The 15,167-nt window shown below is 35.2% G+C and overlaps 1 protein-coding gene across 1 annotated transcript; it reads right to left on the reverse strand.

The window, feature by feature from the left end:
- Nucleotides 1-12,226: 12,226 nt before the first annotated feature.
- Nucleotides 12,227-14,568, reverse strand: LOC116125952. The gene is made up of 2 exons (XM_031411661.1): nucleotides 14,425-14,568; nucleotides 12,227-12,884 (listed from the first exon to the last, which is right to left on the reverse strand). The coding sequence occupies exon 2, from the start codon at nucleotides 12,873-12,875 to the stop codon at nucleotides 12,294-12,296; it is 582 nt and encodes a 193-aa protein (XP_031267521.1). The 5' UTR covers nucleotides 12,876-12,884; nucleotides 14,425-14,568; the 3' UTR covers nucleotides 12,227-12,293.
- Nucleotides 14,569-15,167: the final 599 nt, after the last annotated feature.

Raw genomic sequence — 15,167 nt, forward strand, 5'->3', positions numbered from 1 at the left:
GTTGCACTAATGTGAAATTGCTTCTGATATGGTTTTGTGTGCTCGATCAAGATCAAATAAAACTTGATCTTGCTCTGTAGAGTGGACTGTCGTGAGGGGAAGTACCTACTACTACGTGCTGCCATGCACAGCAGCAGCAATGAGTAGAAGCAAATAGCGCACAAATGTGCGGTACTGCTAATTAAAACATGCGATATCACATAGCAGCTCTGCTGTTGCATGTTGTCGTGCATAGGGAGGTGCTGGCCACATGCTCCAACATGTGGCCTTGGGCTGTGCCGCCACAAACGGCACAACAGTAGCCTTGTGCGACAGCATAGAGGCTATTGTCGTACTAGCAACAACACATGCAAATGCGTCGCTACTGTTGTCGTCCCATTTGATGTTGTTTTGGGGCTGCCCTGTGGTGGCACAAGTGCTCCTAGAACTTGGCCAAGATGACACTTGGTTTTTCAGCCAAGGGCCTGATCTGGTGCACGTTAAAACATGCATCAAATTTGAATTTTTGGGCAACTCGCACAAAAGGTGCAATGGGCCAAATTTTCAGACGAGATTGCATTATTGCACGATGAATTTTAAATCCATAATTTTTCTAATTTATGTTGCTGCATGTTAGAAATATTTTGGAGGCCCGATAATAAGGGACTAAAATGATAATTTTAAAACTTGTTGAACTTAAAAAACATTACCAAAAAGCAAGGGTTAACTTGTAATTTACCAACCTAATCAAAATTTAATTTTGATTGTTTATGCATAATTCTTGTTTTGAATATGCATGGTGCTTGGTGCATAAGCCTTCGGACTTAATGTGATAGTTTTTGGGTTGTTATCTAAATAGGACCTGCGTGCCCTGCCTTTCTCAAATTCTCCAATGTAACTTCTCTCTCTCATCTCACTCCCCTCGAATGTAACTCGAGGTTTCTTTTCAATAATGTGAAATGTAATATTTTATTTTTGGAAGTTGTGTAATGTTCGAGAAGAAAAGGCGATGGAAAGGAAGGTGAAATTACTTGAAGAATCTATTTTACTTTTAAACCTAGGTTGATCTACTAATTCCTCTTGACTTAAGGAAATCAGTTTTAGTCAAGGCTATGCACCGACACGTTTGCTTTATGCTTAGTATGAGTTCTAAGAGTGTATGTTATGACTGTAGCATGTTAAGAAGATAAAATTGGTGAGACATAAAATGAAAACCCCATCAACGAAAGTATATTAAGTCAAACTGAAACACCTTTCATCACTATGGACTTGACCAAACCACTGTTCGTTGAAACCTTGTTCACCAAAGCGAAGGGTACACTTCTACTCATGAGAAGTCAAACATCATTGGAGTTTTCCTTAGTGGTGATGGGTCGACTTAAAATAACGAGTTTTGCATGTTCGCTAAAGCGAAGATTGATAAGCTTATCATAAGCAATAGTAGAGAAGTACACATGTTATGTGTACGTGGTGACATGTAGTATTCACTCTGCTGATATTGAGAATTACACTTGAGGACAAGGGTTGGTGCCATTGCATTGTGTAATTGGCTTGTTGGCTTGGTTAGAAATTGGTAGTTGGAGCCATCAACTAGTGTAAGTTAAGTTTATTGACTTACCTAATCAACCCATTTTGGCTTGTTCACTAACGCAAAGGTTTGAAATAGGCTAAATGAGATCTCGGTCCACTAAGAAAGCCAACAGGCTTTCCCAAGTTAATAATGAAGGCTATTAGCTTGGGGAAAATAGTGGAAGCAATTATTTAATAAAAGACCTTATTAAATTATAATAAACATTATAATGATTTTTTGTTTTTCTACAGTTGTAGATCTATTAAGATGAGCAATACCAATCTATCACTACAACCGATAATTGAAAAAGAAAACAGGTTGGAATGATCCAATTTCTTATATTGGTATCGAAATCTTCGGTATTGAAGTCCAAAAGGAAATTGTATGTCCTGGATAAGCCTTATTTGCACCTGATGCCACTCAGGAGGTCAAGGACACTTATAAAAGTTCCTTGAAGATGTTGATAATGTCTAATGCATAATGCTAGCATCAATGACATCTGAGCTACAAAAGCAGCATGAGAATATAGATGTACATGCCATAATTTTGCATCTCAATGAGCTAGATCAAAAGAATGCTCGACATGAGAGGTATGAGATTTCAAAGGCACTGTTTAGGAGCTGAATAGCCAAAGGAGCCCAAGTTTGTCCTCATGTCCCCAAGATGATTGGTTACATAGAGAGGCTTGAGACTTTGGGTGTTGGTGTGGATGCAGACTTACAAGTGGATTTAATTCTACAGTCACTACGAGATTCTTATTCACCATTGATAATGAAACTCACTATGAACATGATGGTGAACTCCATGTCAAAGCTCCTAAACATACTGAGGACTATGAAGTAGGAATTGAAAAAGTCCAAACTTGTTTTACTAGTTGCTCCTAGTAAAGGCAATGGTAAGGGTAAAGGAAAGGCCAATGTCTATCGCAAGTCAAAACCCAAAGGACATGATGCTCTTAAGTCCAAGGGTGGCATTGGTAAAGGTGGGAAGATAGTCTGCTTCTACTGTGGCAAGCCTGGCTACTAGAGGAAACACTACAAGGCTTTCCTCACAAGTAAGAAAAAGTCAAATGCTTCGACTTTAGGTATGTATATGATTGAGATTAACTTTTCCCCTTCAACATCTTGGGTCATTGACACATGATGTGGTACTTTCGTTTATACTGATATGCAGGGACTAAGATATAGAGTAAATTGCTCGCTAAGGGAGAGGTGGACCTACAAGTTGGAAATGGAGCACACGTGACTGTATTGGTTGTAGGATCTTATTGTTTGTCTTTGCCTATGGGCTTATTGTTAGAACTTAATAATTGTTATTTTGTACCTTTAACTTCAAGAAACATTATATTAGTATCCGCTTTGGATGATATGGGATATCGTTTTGAGATTTCTAATTGATTGTTATCCTTTAGTTTGAATGGTATTCTATATCAAAATGTTAGTTTACACAATGGATTATATGTTCTAGATTTTGTAGGGAATTGTGTCGTGGCAGGCGCAAAATTACAAAGAAAAATTCTTGCCATGGCACAATTCCATTACCCAATATCACGACTCAATAAATTAATCCACAACATATATATATATTAAACCATACTAATATAGTATTTTTATACCTTCGTTGGTGGCTTCTTCTCTGGATCTCTCCAAGTTATCGCTATTGACCCAACGTAGGATCGAGCTCAACGGTATCTACACAAAAGTAAGCTTAAGGTCACCCTGATATTAATTGCTAGACCAATCAAAAGGCTTAAGGGAGGTGGCAGAAAAGAGAGAGAATTTCTCTCTCTAGGGTTGACGACAGCTAGGGTTTTGGGAGAAGTTAATTGCGCTCTCAATTTTGCAAAATTAACTTTATGAAAATTATGCTTAATTCACTTGCAAAATTGGATTTCAAATCAAAACCCAATGACCATTTATATAGGCAATCCCAAATAGGAATCTAATAACAATTGTAAATCCTTTAATTCCTATTTAGATTGGATTGCAATCCTTTAATTCCTATTTGAATAGGATTGCAATCCTTAATATAAGGGATTAGAATATCTCTTAAAGATATTATCCTTAAATATGAATCCTAATTAATTTAATTTCTATATAAAAACATATTATAATTAAATAAATATTACTATTTATTTAATCCATGTATTTATATATACTTATCATATTTAATATATGGGTTTTAATATATTTAATTTAAATTAAAATTAATATGAATCCAATTTTGCAAAAAATCCTCCAACATAAATATTGGATAATGGCGTCAACCCTAGCAAAATTACCAAAGTGCCCTTTTTGCCCAAAATGACGAAAATGTCCCTGGACTCCCAAATTACCGAAATACCCTTTTCAGCCCAAGGACAAGATTGTCCTTCCACTTTCGATTCTCACTTAACTGCTCTCTATGTGTGTGATCCAAAGGTCCTTCACTTTGCCAACAATGTCCTAATAACTAATTAAGCATCACCCAATTAGTGATTTTGTACACCAATCAAGATTGGCCTCTAGCCAGGCATCATGATTCCTCGGTAAGTAAAGAATTAGCAATTAGGCTTACCTTTTCTATGATATGGTTACCATGCAATTCAATCCATTTCATCATCTTATATCTCTTCAAGATTTGAAGTACAAAAATAGTGTCTACTTCAAAATGTCCACCTTGACATGTTCTATATTTGGTTCTCGAATCTTATGACTATATAAAATTGGATTCAAGCACCAACTCGATTCCACCATGGCCACAGATTTGCAGTCGTAGTTCTTAACTAAAAATCTTGCCGAGATAAGATCTTTTGTAACCAAGAGTGGTGAATCCTTTGTTGATCTACCATAGCCATAGTGTACTTCTTGATGTAACCAATCACCACAGTTCTGGTAATCCCTAAGAGAGACGATGTTGGGTTAGTGTCAAATCACATCAATATTTACACACGACGCTCTAGTGATCTCAAGTCGAAGGACCACATGTACCACCATCCGTAAAAGTATATATTCCATAGATACTAGGTTTACCATCTTGTATGAAATCCTCTGATGGGTCAGTGCAGTGGACTTGCACAAACAATCACCTATATGTTGCACTAGGTTGATGCCCACAACATTGACATGTGAGATCTGTCACTACCTTTCAATAGGGTCGTTCAACACGATGATAGTCTCTCCGTACAATCTGTGTCCTTGGCCAGATTTATACTATGACTACGGACAATTTTAAAAGGGCCACCGTTTGTGCTCACAAGGTTCTCACAATTAAGATTTATAACACTTAATCACTTCGTCATTGGCTTCAACCTTTCTAAGGACATATACTATTTTCTTTACACGCAATAAATAGATGTTATAGTATATATGCTCATAAATAAGCGATGCCTTTTATTCATATAAAATGAGTTTACAAGAGCCAAAATGTTGGCTCTAGTGCATGTACTCTAACAAATTTAAACAATAAGGATATTCTCAATGTAGAAACAAAGAAAGCTAAACATAGTGATCAAACTCAAACATACCTCTGGCATTATAGATTGGGTCATGTTAATTAGACCCGCATTGCAAAACTTCAAAGGGATGGAGTTTTGGACCCTTTTGACTTTCAGTCATTTGAGATATACGAATCATGCCTTTTAGGCAAGATGACCAAGTCGTCTTTCACAAGACAAGGTGAAAAGACTACTGAATTGTTAAGCCTCATCCATAGTGATGTATGTGGTCCACTAACAATTGAAGCCAGAGGTTGATATTCGTATTTCATCACATTTACTGATGACCTCAATAGATATGGTTATGTCTACCTTATGAGACATAATCTGAAGCATTTGATAAATTCAAAGAATTCAGAAGTGAAGTACATAATAAGTTGGGCAAGAGTATTAAAGCTCTTTCGTCAAATCGAGGAGGTGAATACTTGAGCTTCGAGTTTTCTAAATACTTGAAGGAGTATAGGATAGTAGCACAACTCACCCCTGGTGTGTCTGAAAGGAGGAATAGGACCTTACTTGATATGAATAGGTCCATGATGAGTTTTAGTTATCTACCCACATCATTCTAAGGCTATGCCCTAGAGACTATGACTCACATACTTAAAAGTGTGCCTCAAAGTTTGTAAATAAGACTCCATATGAACTATGGAGTGGGTGAAAGCCTAACTTGTGTTATCTGAAGATTTGGGGTTACAAAGCTTATGTCAAGAAATTAACTTTGAACAAGCTGGACCCAAAACTAATAAATGCATTTTTGTGGGGTATTTTAAAAAGATCAAAGGATACTATTTCTACCACCTAGAAGAGCGCAAAATTTTTATCGCTTGTACTGGTGTCTTCTTAGATGAGAAATTTCTTCTAAGAGGTACTAGTAGGAGAAAAGTATAACTCAATGAAATTCTAGTACCACAAGATACATTAGACAAAAGATGGGATGATGTGCCACAAGAAATGGTTGAACATTGTTAGGAGGTTACTCTACAATTTATGGATCCAAGTGAATCACCTCAATTAACACAAGAGCTACATAAGTTTGGAAGAAGACGTCATGAGCCCAAGAGATATAGTTTTTTCGTGACTCAGCATGGCAACGTGCTAGTCTACCAAGATAATGAACACAAAACCTATGATGATGCTATATTGGATCCAGATTCCGTTAAATGGTTTGAAGCCGAGAAATCTGAGATAGATTCCATATACTAGAACCAAGTATGGTCTTTGGTGGATCCACCTAAAGAGGTAAAACCTATAGGATGTAAATGGTTCTTCAAGAAGAAGAGTGACATGGATGGCAAGGTGCATACTTATAAGACACGAGTAGTTGCTGGTCCAATTCCAACCAATTTGCAACAACAAAACACAACAAAATATGCCCTAAACTCAAGCTTATATACGGCCAAAAACACTAGGGAGGCAATGTCACACTTACTTGAAATTTTGGGTTAAGACAAGTATGAACACTTCAAGCATAAAGGAATTCTCCACCAACTTGAATTGATTCACTACCAAATCTCATTGCCAAGACTTGGATAAAGAAATCACAACAAGAACACAAAGCTCTCTCAATGGTTAAACCAAATTTTTGATATTTCATAAACTAACCTTACAAGGAGAATAGTTGCCTTTATATAGGCAATTACAAGGTTAAAAGAGTAATCAACAAATACAATACAAGAAAATGAAAAATAATAAATATTACACAAATAATTACAAGCCTTCCATTCAAAAATAAGGCCATACCTATTTAATGCAAAAAAGGGACATGATTCCCTAATTCTAGGATCCATGTCTTTAGCCACCCCATTAGTTAAAGAAAACTCACTTTATTAGCTCAAAGCTTGATCAATGATCCTAATCAAGTCTACTAATAAAGGTGTAAGAGATTGGGCCTTGAAGATCTTGCAAATGGGCCCAATAAAGGTTCATGTGGGCTTTCCCTTTTGGAATGAGAATTGGGCCGAATGGGTTCACTTTAACACTTGGGCATCTCTCTTGGTGGGCTTGAGCTTCCTTTGTTGGGCTTGGACTTGGGATGGTTTGGGCCGAAATGCTTGGGCTCTCTCCCCCCTTGGCACTTGCTTGGGCCGAATTTCCTCCATTGCTTTCCACATTCCACATTCCACAATCCAAGTGTTTTAGGACTTGGAATGAAACTCTTTGATTCAACCGAATTAGCAAGTGTTTTAGGACTTGTAATTCCTTGTCCACTCATGTTTACAAGTGTTTTAAGACTTGTAAACGTATCAGTTGCCAAAGCATTGACTATAAGGAAATCTTTTCGCTAGTTTCCATGATTAAGTCTATCCAGATTATGCTTGCAATTGTTGCATATCATGACCATGAGATTTGGCAAATGAATGTTAAAACAACTTTCCTAAATGAAAACCGTAAAGAGGATGTGTATATGACACAACCCGATGGCTTCGTTCTTGATAGATAAGGTAATAAGATATGCAAGTTGCAAAGTTCCATTTATGGACTCAAGCAACCTTTAAGAAGCTAGAACATTCGTTTTGATAAAGTCATGAAAGAATTTGGTTTCATCAAGAACGAAGATGAGCCATGTGTTTACGAGAAAGAAAGTAGGAGTACAATGGCCTTTTTGGTGTTGTATGTCGACGACATACTTCTGATCGGGAATGATATAATGAACTTGCAGTTAGTAAAGACTTGGCTATCCAAGTGCTTCTCCATGAAAGACTTCGGAGAAGCAACTTACATCCTTAAAATAATAATCTATCATGATAGGTCGCGTAGGTTGCTTGGCCTAAGTTAGAGTACGTATATAGACAAGGTACTTAAATGATTCCTTATGAAAGAATCCAAGAAGGGATTTCTTCCAATTTCACATGGTGTCTCTCCCCCTAAGGATATGTGTCCTAAAACACACGATGAGAGAGATAGAATGAAGAGGACCCCATATGTGTCAACAATTAGATCCATCATGAATGTCATGTTGTGTACTTGGATTGATGTCTCATGTGCATTAAGCACTTGTAGTAGATATCAATTGAATCCAAGTAAGTGTCACTGGATAGCTTTCAAGAACATCCTTAAGTACTTAAAAAGGACTATGGATATGTTCTTGGTTTATGGAGGGCAAGATGAGCTCACTGCAAGAGGATACAGTGATGTTAATTTCCAAACGGATAAAGATGATTATCGCTCGCAGTCAAGATTTGTATTTTGTCTCAATGGAGCTATAGTAAGTTGGAAGAGCTCCAAGCAAAGCACTGTAGCAGACTCTATAATAGAGGTTGAGTATATTGCATTATTCAATACGGCCAAGGAGGTGGTTTAGATTAAGAAGTTTGTCACCAAACTTGGTGTGGTTTCCACGATTGTTGATCCAATAGATGTCTATTGCAACAACAATGGAGCAATAGCTCAAGAAAAGGAACCATGGTCTCACCAGCAGTCCAGATACATGCTCAAGTGATTTCATCTTATCAGAGAAATGTTTAAGAGGAAAGATGTGCAGATTTGTAAAAAACATACTGATGACAATCTCGTAGATCCACTGTCTAAGCCTTTGTCACTGTAGAAGAATGAAAAGCACTTGAGGTCATTCGGTATTAAATATATGAATTATTGGCTATAGTTTAAGTGGGAGATTGTTAAAGTAGGTGCCCTAGAGCCAATCCATTTTTGTAAGTGTTGACTCTTGTAATAATGTTTATAATTAATAAAAGGCATTTTTTACATTATGTAATTCATATTTAATATATCTTATAATGTATGTCTTTAGAATGGTAGAACCATGAGGAGGGTATCAAGTGCTTCAAATCTCGATAGTGAAGACCTTATGATCGCATATGATAGCCATTCTAGAAGCGTCCGTAGCCCTAGTATTATTCTGAATAAGGACATAAATAATACGGTAAGGCTATCATAGTGTTAAATGACCATGTCGAAAGATAGTGACTGGTCTCACTTGTCAAGGTTGTTTGTCGACAACTTGGTACAACACATGGGTGCTTGACATAGGCGAGTTCATTGAATAAACCCACTAGAGGATTCCACATAGATGGTAACCCCATTATCTATGGAATAAATCTTCTAACAGATAGTGGTGCATATGATCCTTAGACTTGAGATCACCAGAGTGTCTTGTGTACCAATTGGTGTAGTTTGACACTAGCCTAACATAGTTCTATTCAAAACTATTAGAACGGTAGTGATTGGCTACATAAAGAAGTGTATCGAGACTAGGGTGGATTGATAGAGGGTTCATCATTCCCGAGTATGAGAGAAATTATTTCGCTGAGTAATTTGGCAGATGGCAATGACATTAAATTTGTCGCCAAAGTGGGATTGAGTTCTAGCTCAATCCAATCTATTCTGGTCATTGGTCCCATAACTGAATACCGAGATATCAAGGATATTCAAGGTTGACACTACTTCTGTACCTCGGTCTTGATGAGATAAGAGATGATGAGGGGATTGGATTGCATGGTAACCATATCGTTGATAGATAAGCTATTTCGCTGAATCTGAATCTATCAGATGGTCATGATGTCTTGCTAGAAGTCAATCTTGGTCTGTGTTTAGTGAGACAATTGATTGGTGTCAATTGCGAGACTACTCACTGTCGATATGATAAGGAGTCTTCGAGTCACACACATAGAAGACAAATTAAGAATAAATAGGAGAGAAGGGTATTTTCGTTTGATAATCTCAAAATGCAATTAAATTTGCTGAGATCGTTGCCTATATTTAATTTCATATGGAAATTAAAATTAGTGAGATTATGTATTTAAATTATATATATATATATATATTATTTAATATGAATATTTGATAATATTAATATTAAAGAAGATAATATATAAATATGAAATTCATATTTGAATTTAAATAAAATGTCATGTGGAATATTACCTTGTTTGGTAATGGGGATTTGTCATTCTAGTATATTCCTAACTATATTAAGGTTTTATTTTGTTGCCTATTTAACGGCAACTTAAAAATAAAATAATGTGAGAGATATAATTTTAAAGAAACCCTAGTCACCCCTCTCCCTCACATGTTTTCTCTCCATAGTAGAGAAGAGAATTTTTCAAAGAAAAATTATGCAATTTTTATTCTTGATCCTTGCGGGTTTGCTAGCACATTGAACCCCTTGGCGATTGTAGTCCTATCCTGGATATTGGGAGTTCATTCCTATCTTGGAGTGGGAACGATTCACATCAATCCAATGAGCCTTTAAATGCTGGTATAATCTTGATCTTATGATTATATTTTTTATGAAAAACGTTGTAGATCCGTATAAGGATCGTTTGGCTTTAAGGTTTTTGGATGAAAAATATTTTGTTTGTCCACTGCGTACGTAATCTATCTGCAAACCAACAGTCAAACAAATCAATTTGTTAATTAGAGAATACAAAAGTTGTCTTCAATAAATACAATTAAATGGAGTAAGGAAATTACTAATTTTGTTGACATAATTCAATAAATTAAATAAAATTACTGAAAAAGGAGATCTTATTAACGACGCCTTGATGGAAGACAAACGCAATGACCTTAGTTGTCTTACACTTGAGTTGATATTGGGAATAAATTTTGTTATTAAGTAGCATATAACCGGAGTTTTTACAATTAAATGGAAGTTATATTTATATATATCCTTTATTCAAGTTCAAAATTCATAAAGAAATCTAATCTTAGCGGATTGAAAAAAATAAAATAAAATAAAATCCTACAACAACATATATCCCTTTAAAATTTGGAAAAAAATCTTTGCTAAAAAATATATAACATACAATCACCAACAATATGATAGGTTGGCTTTGTTTGTTTTGTTATTCCTATCATATTCCCATTCTACCCAAAATACATATTTGTTTCAATATTCTCAAAATCCAATTCTATTCTATTCAACTACTTTTAAACATCTTAAGTTTGCTAATTTAGTTAAACACCTCCTACAATAAAACATTAAAAATTAATAAAAACACCCATATCCACCCATTGAATGCCGGCAACCAGCCACCACCATCGTCGGAGAGTAGCTAGAAGTCACTGTAATGGCTCACGATTGGCTGGATCTGGTCAATCGTGCACCGATCTGGTCTTTTCCGGCCAAATCCACCATGGATTTGACTGGAAAATGTCAAATCTATGGTTAAAAATATGGTCATTAACGACTAGATCTTTGATTATATTTGTTCGTCAACGACGGCCAAGACATGACTATTGACCAGATATTGATCTAACTGTAGAGCTAGCCTTATATATATACTTCTCCTAAATTTTGGTTACAAAGTGACTTATATTTCGACTTGTGACACACACAAGTCCTCAAATTTCAGTTCTTTCGTCTTTGTTATTTAAACCTCAAATCTTCTTGCTTCAGCATGGGCAACAATGGTCCAAATGCTACTTCAACATGGGCAACCAAGATTCCAAAGGCTGCTTCAACATGGGCAACCGAGATTCCAGAGGCTTAATAGGTATATCTGAAATTTAATTTTCGAATATTAGTTTCCACCAAGAGTTATGATTCTGCATGGAAGTAAAAAATTTCATGTATGAATTTGTTATTTCAATCTGAAATTTTAACTCTTTTTTACAACTAATTAAACCAAATGATTTTGTTATTAAATTAATTTGATACAAGTTGGCTGAGTTGTCAACAGATTTTATTATATCTCTTATTTTTTTCAAAATGGACTCCTCATTCCTATCTAAAGCTTCAACACATGATTTTCTCTCGGACACTTTTTTGTAGACGGCTTCAGATGGTGTGCACTTCACTCAACTTTGTCCTTTATAATTTATAAATTATACTTTGAGTACAAATAAGATGATGATAAATTTGAATAATATTTTTCACTAAACGAAAATTTAACTCCTATCACAGCAGATTGGTTATCTATCTAAGTTGGGGCTAGATCAAAGCTAAAACAAATTACATCTCGGTGTAATTGGATTTGCTAGACACGAGTTCTCTTCAACAAGATGGGAAGTCAACCTGATTTTCAATTTTTTCTATTTAATGAGCTAAAAGAGAAATATTTTATTCTTCAAGGTAATGTAGTTACAACTTTTTTATTAGAAATTAATTGTGAGAAAATATCATATTTATTCATTTTTTATACATTTATTAATGGATAATTTTGATTGATGCAGATAATTCATTTTTTAACATAAAGGTTTCCATAATAAAGAAAAAAAAATTAATGAATAGTAAAATACCATATTCCATGACTTATGTAACCAATATTTTTCTCTCACTACCCCACAAAAGTTTCTAATATCAACACCATACTAATATCTCACTACAATACAAAAAATTGGCGGTGTGCAGGCTACAAGCAGCACCAAAGTCCACCAATACATTGCCGGCTCAGGGAATAGGTGGCCAGCTGTGGCCACAAGGGCGTATGCAGTAGCCCCCATGCCAATTTTCAGTAACACCCGCCCAAATCGTTGCCAAAAACTTGGGCAGCATTTAGACTGACACACCACTGACAAACAAACGCCATAGAAGAAACATAAAATTCCCCCAAAAATGCATACTGTCAGAAAAATCAAATGGACTTCGGCTTCCAACGACTCAGCAAACAAAGTTTTGTCAAATGACAATATAGTTGCTATGGCAGCAATCATGGAACCTAAAAATACGTAGGCATTTTCAACTGAGAATATTGGCACTTTAGGCTCATTATTTTTGTTTACCCTCCTCGTAGTACCATCACCATGACCACCCTCACGATTTTCATCAACAGTTGAAGACTTGTTTACCCCCGTAGTGCTATCAACATGACATGTACTATCAATAAGGGTGACTATCTCTGGGTCAGAAGATCTAGTTCCAAGTTGTACATCAGAAGTCGAAGTTGAACCCATGCTGTGATCCTAATAAAAATCCAAATTAAAGTTATTAGTTGATAATGAAAAAGTAGATTTAAAAAAGGAAAAGGGATAGATATCCCAACAGCAAACAGAGTGACCCAAAATTCCATTGAAAGGAAAATAGAAAAGCAACAAAGCAAATGACAGAAATGTTCAACTTTTTTGTCCAAAAGTCCAACTACACTAACAAAATTACTTCATATTCGCAATTCAGCCAGACCATTTATACTACTGCAAAAGGAGGACGAAAAAAGCTCATCAAAAAGTAAAAAAGCAACAAAGTGACCCAAAATTCCATTAAAATGAAATATTACATGGGACAAACCCAGATCAAGTATTACATAGGACAATTATAATACACACACTATAAATATTTCTAGCTGCAGAATCTTTCCAGACTTTTTTTTTTTTTTTTTTTAAATGTAGATATAAGATGAACATTACATAGGACAAACCCAGCAAAGTAGGAGAGTCGCCTCCTTACATATTACAAAAGAAACTAAAAATTCAACTGAGCAAGAAAATGACGATTACCACTCTCAAACCAGAAAAGAAAAAATTGGTCTTGACAAGACGAGACTACAAAATCTATTCCAGTTGAGTCTAGCAATGAAACCAAGTATCCCTTTTGCTATTAAAATATGCTCCTTCTATGATCAAATTATCCTTTGAGAACAATTTTTCATCCAAAAACATGAAAATTCAAATTATGGATGTAACCCCCTTTTTGTACCTCTAAATAATTGTCTTCACAAATTAAACAAACTTTGACAATGAAGTCTATGGTGACATGACCTAAATTCCCCGGTAAAAAGACCCACCACAACTCCTTCGGCCCAAAAAGGAACTAACAGAACACCCTTGAATGTCCAGAAATCCAACTAAAAACAATACATAGTGATGATGAATAAAAAAAAAAAAACAGTTTAGGGTCCAGCCACAAAATAAACTGGGAAGTAAAATGGGAACCAATTCTTGGAATAACACGTCAAATAGTGCCATGTTTTCTCAATTGAATCTTCTTAAGATGCAGAATAAAGAAATTAAAAAAAAAAAAAAAAAAAACTTCAAATACTTAGAATCTAAACTACTCGGTCAAAAACACAGGACCAAGGAAGGAATTAATTATATGGATTTAAAAGTAAAACGCACCACTCTAATCAATTACCAAGAGAAAAGAAATAAGGGCTGGACACAAACTAGACATTTTGAATCTTATGTTTCTCATCATCAAGAACCAAGACCACAAAATAACATTTTCCCTGAAACTAACACAATTCTTCATTCTTCAGTTAATATGTCAATAATTTCCAATTATTCAACCAAGACAATTTTAGTCCACTCCAAAAATAAAGAAGCAGCAAAGCAAATGATAGAATTGTTCAAGATTTTTGTCCAAAACTCCAACTTCACAAACAAAATTACTTCATATTCACAATTCAGCCAGACAATTTATACTACTGCAAAAGGAAGACGTAAAAAGCTCATCAGAAAGTAAAAAAGCAACAAAGTGACCCAAAATTCCATTAAATTGAAATATTACCCAAACTCAAACGATCGTCCGGAAGATTACAGTAACAGGCGGCGTCTGCGGCGTCTCTGACGGCGAGAAGAACAGGAAAACGTCGACAAGGGCTTCAAGATTGACCGGAGATTTCAAGATTTAGGGATCAAATTTGATAATTGAAATATTACCTTAACTCTTTGATATCAATTATAAAGTCGAGTAAACGCCTATTTCCCACCCAAAAAGTTAAAAACACCAAATACCAACCGCTTGTCAACTTCCGTTAGTAAATTCCGTCAATTACAGTAATTATAACTGTAAAGACGAAAATGCCCTTAGCTGTTGATATGAATTGTTTTATTATTATTATATGTCATGTCAATTACCAATATACCCCTTTAACTATGTAATTACCAATATACCCCTCTTAGGTTGTAATTACTAATATAACCCCAACTATGTATAAAATTAAATTACCAGTTTGTCCCTAATGCTAAAAGACTCATAACGGTTAAGATATTAAAATTTTTAAGTAATTAATATTACCATTTTGTCCATGTGTTTGATACAAAATAAACTGACTAAATTGTATCAATTAAAACCCAACAAGAGTGTAGATTCCAAAATCATGATACAATCGTTTGAATTGATACCCAAAAAGGAGAAATTGGGAATGCAATTCAAATGTGTTCAATCTAAGTAAATAAACCAACAGACTTTTAAGGGAAAGAACAAAAAATGGAGTTAAAATTACTTCATTGTCATTGTAACAAATCTCA

This window comes from Pistacia vera, unplaced genomic scaffold (genome assembly GCF_008641045.1).
Source record: "Pistacia vera cultivar Batoury unplaced genomic scaffold, PisVer_v2 Contig174, whole genome shotgun sequence".
In the NCBI taxonomy this organism is placed as follows: Eukaryota; Viridiplantae; Streptophyta; class Magnoliopsida; order Sapindales; family Anacardiaceae; genus Pistacia; species Pistacia vera.

What these genes read in the sequence shown, in the direction of transcription:
- LOC116125952 (XM_031411661.1), bottom strand. Translation starts at nt 12,875, where the DNA reads ATGGGTTCAACTTCGACTTCTGATGTACAACTTGGAACTAGATCTTCT.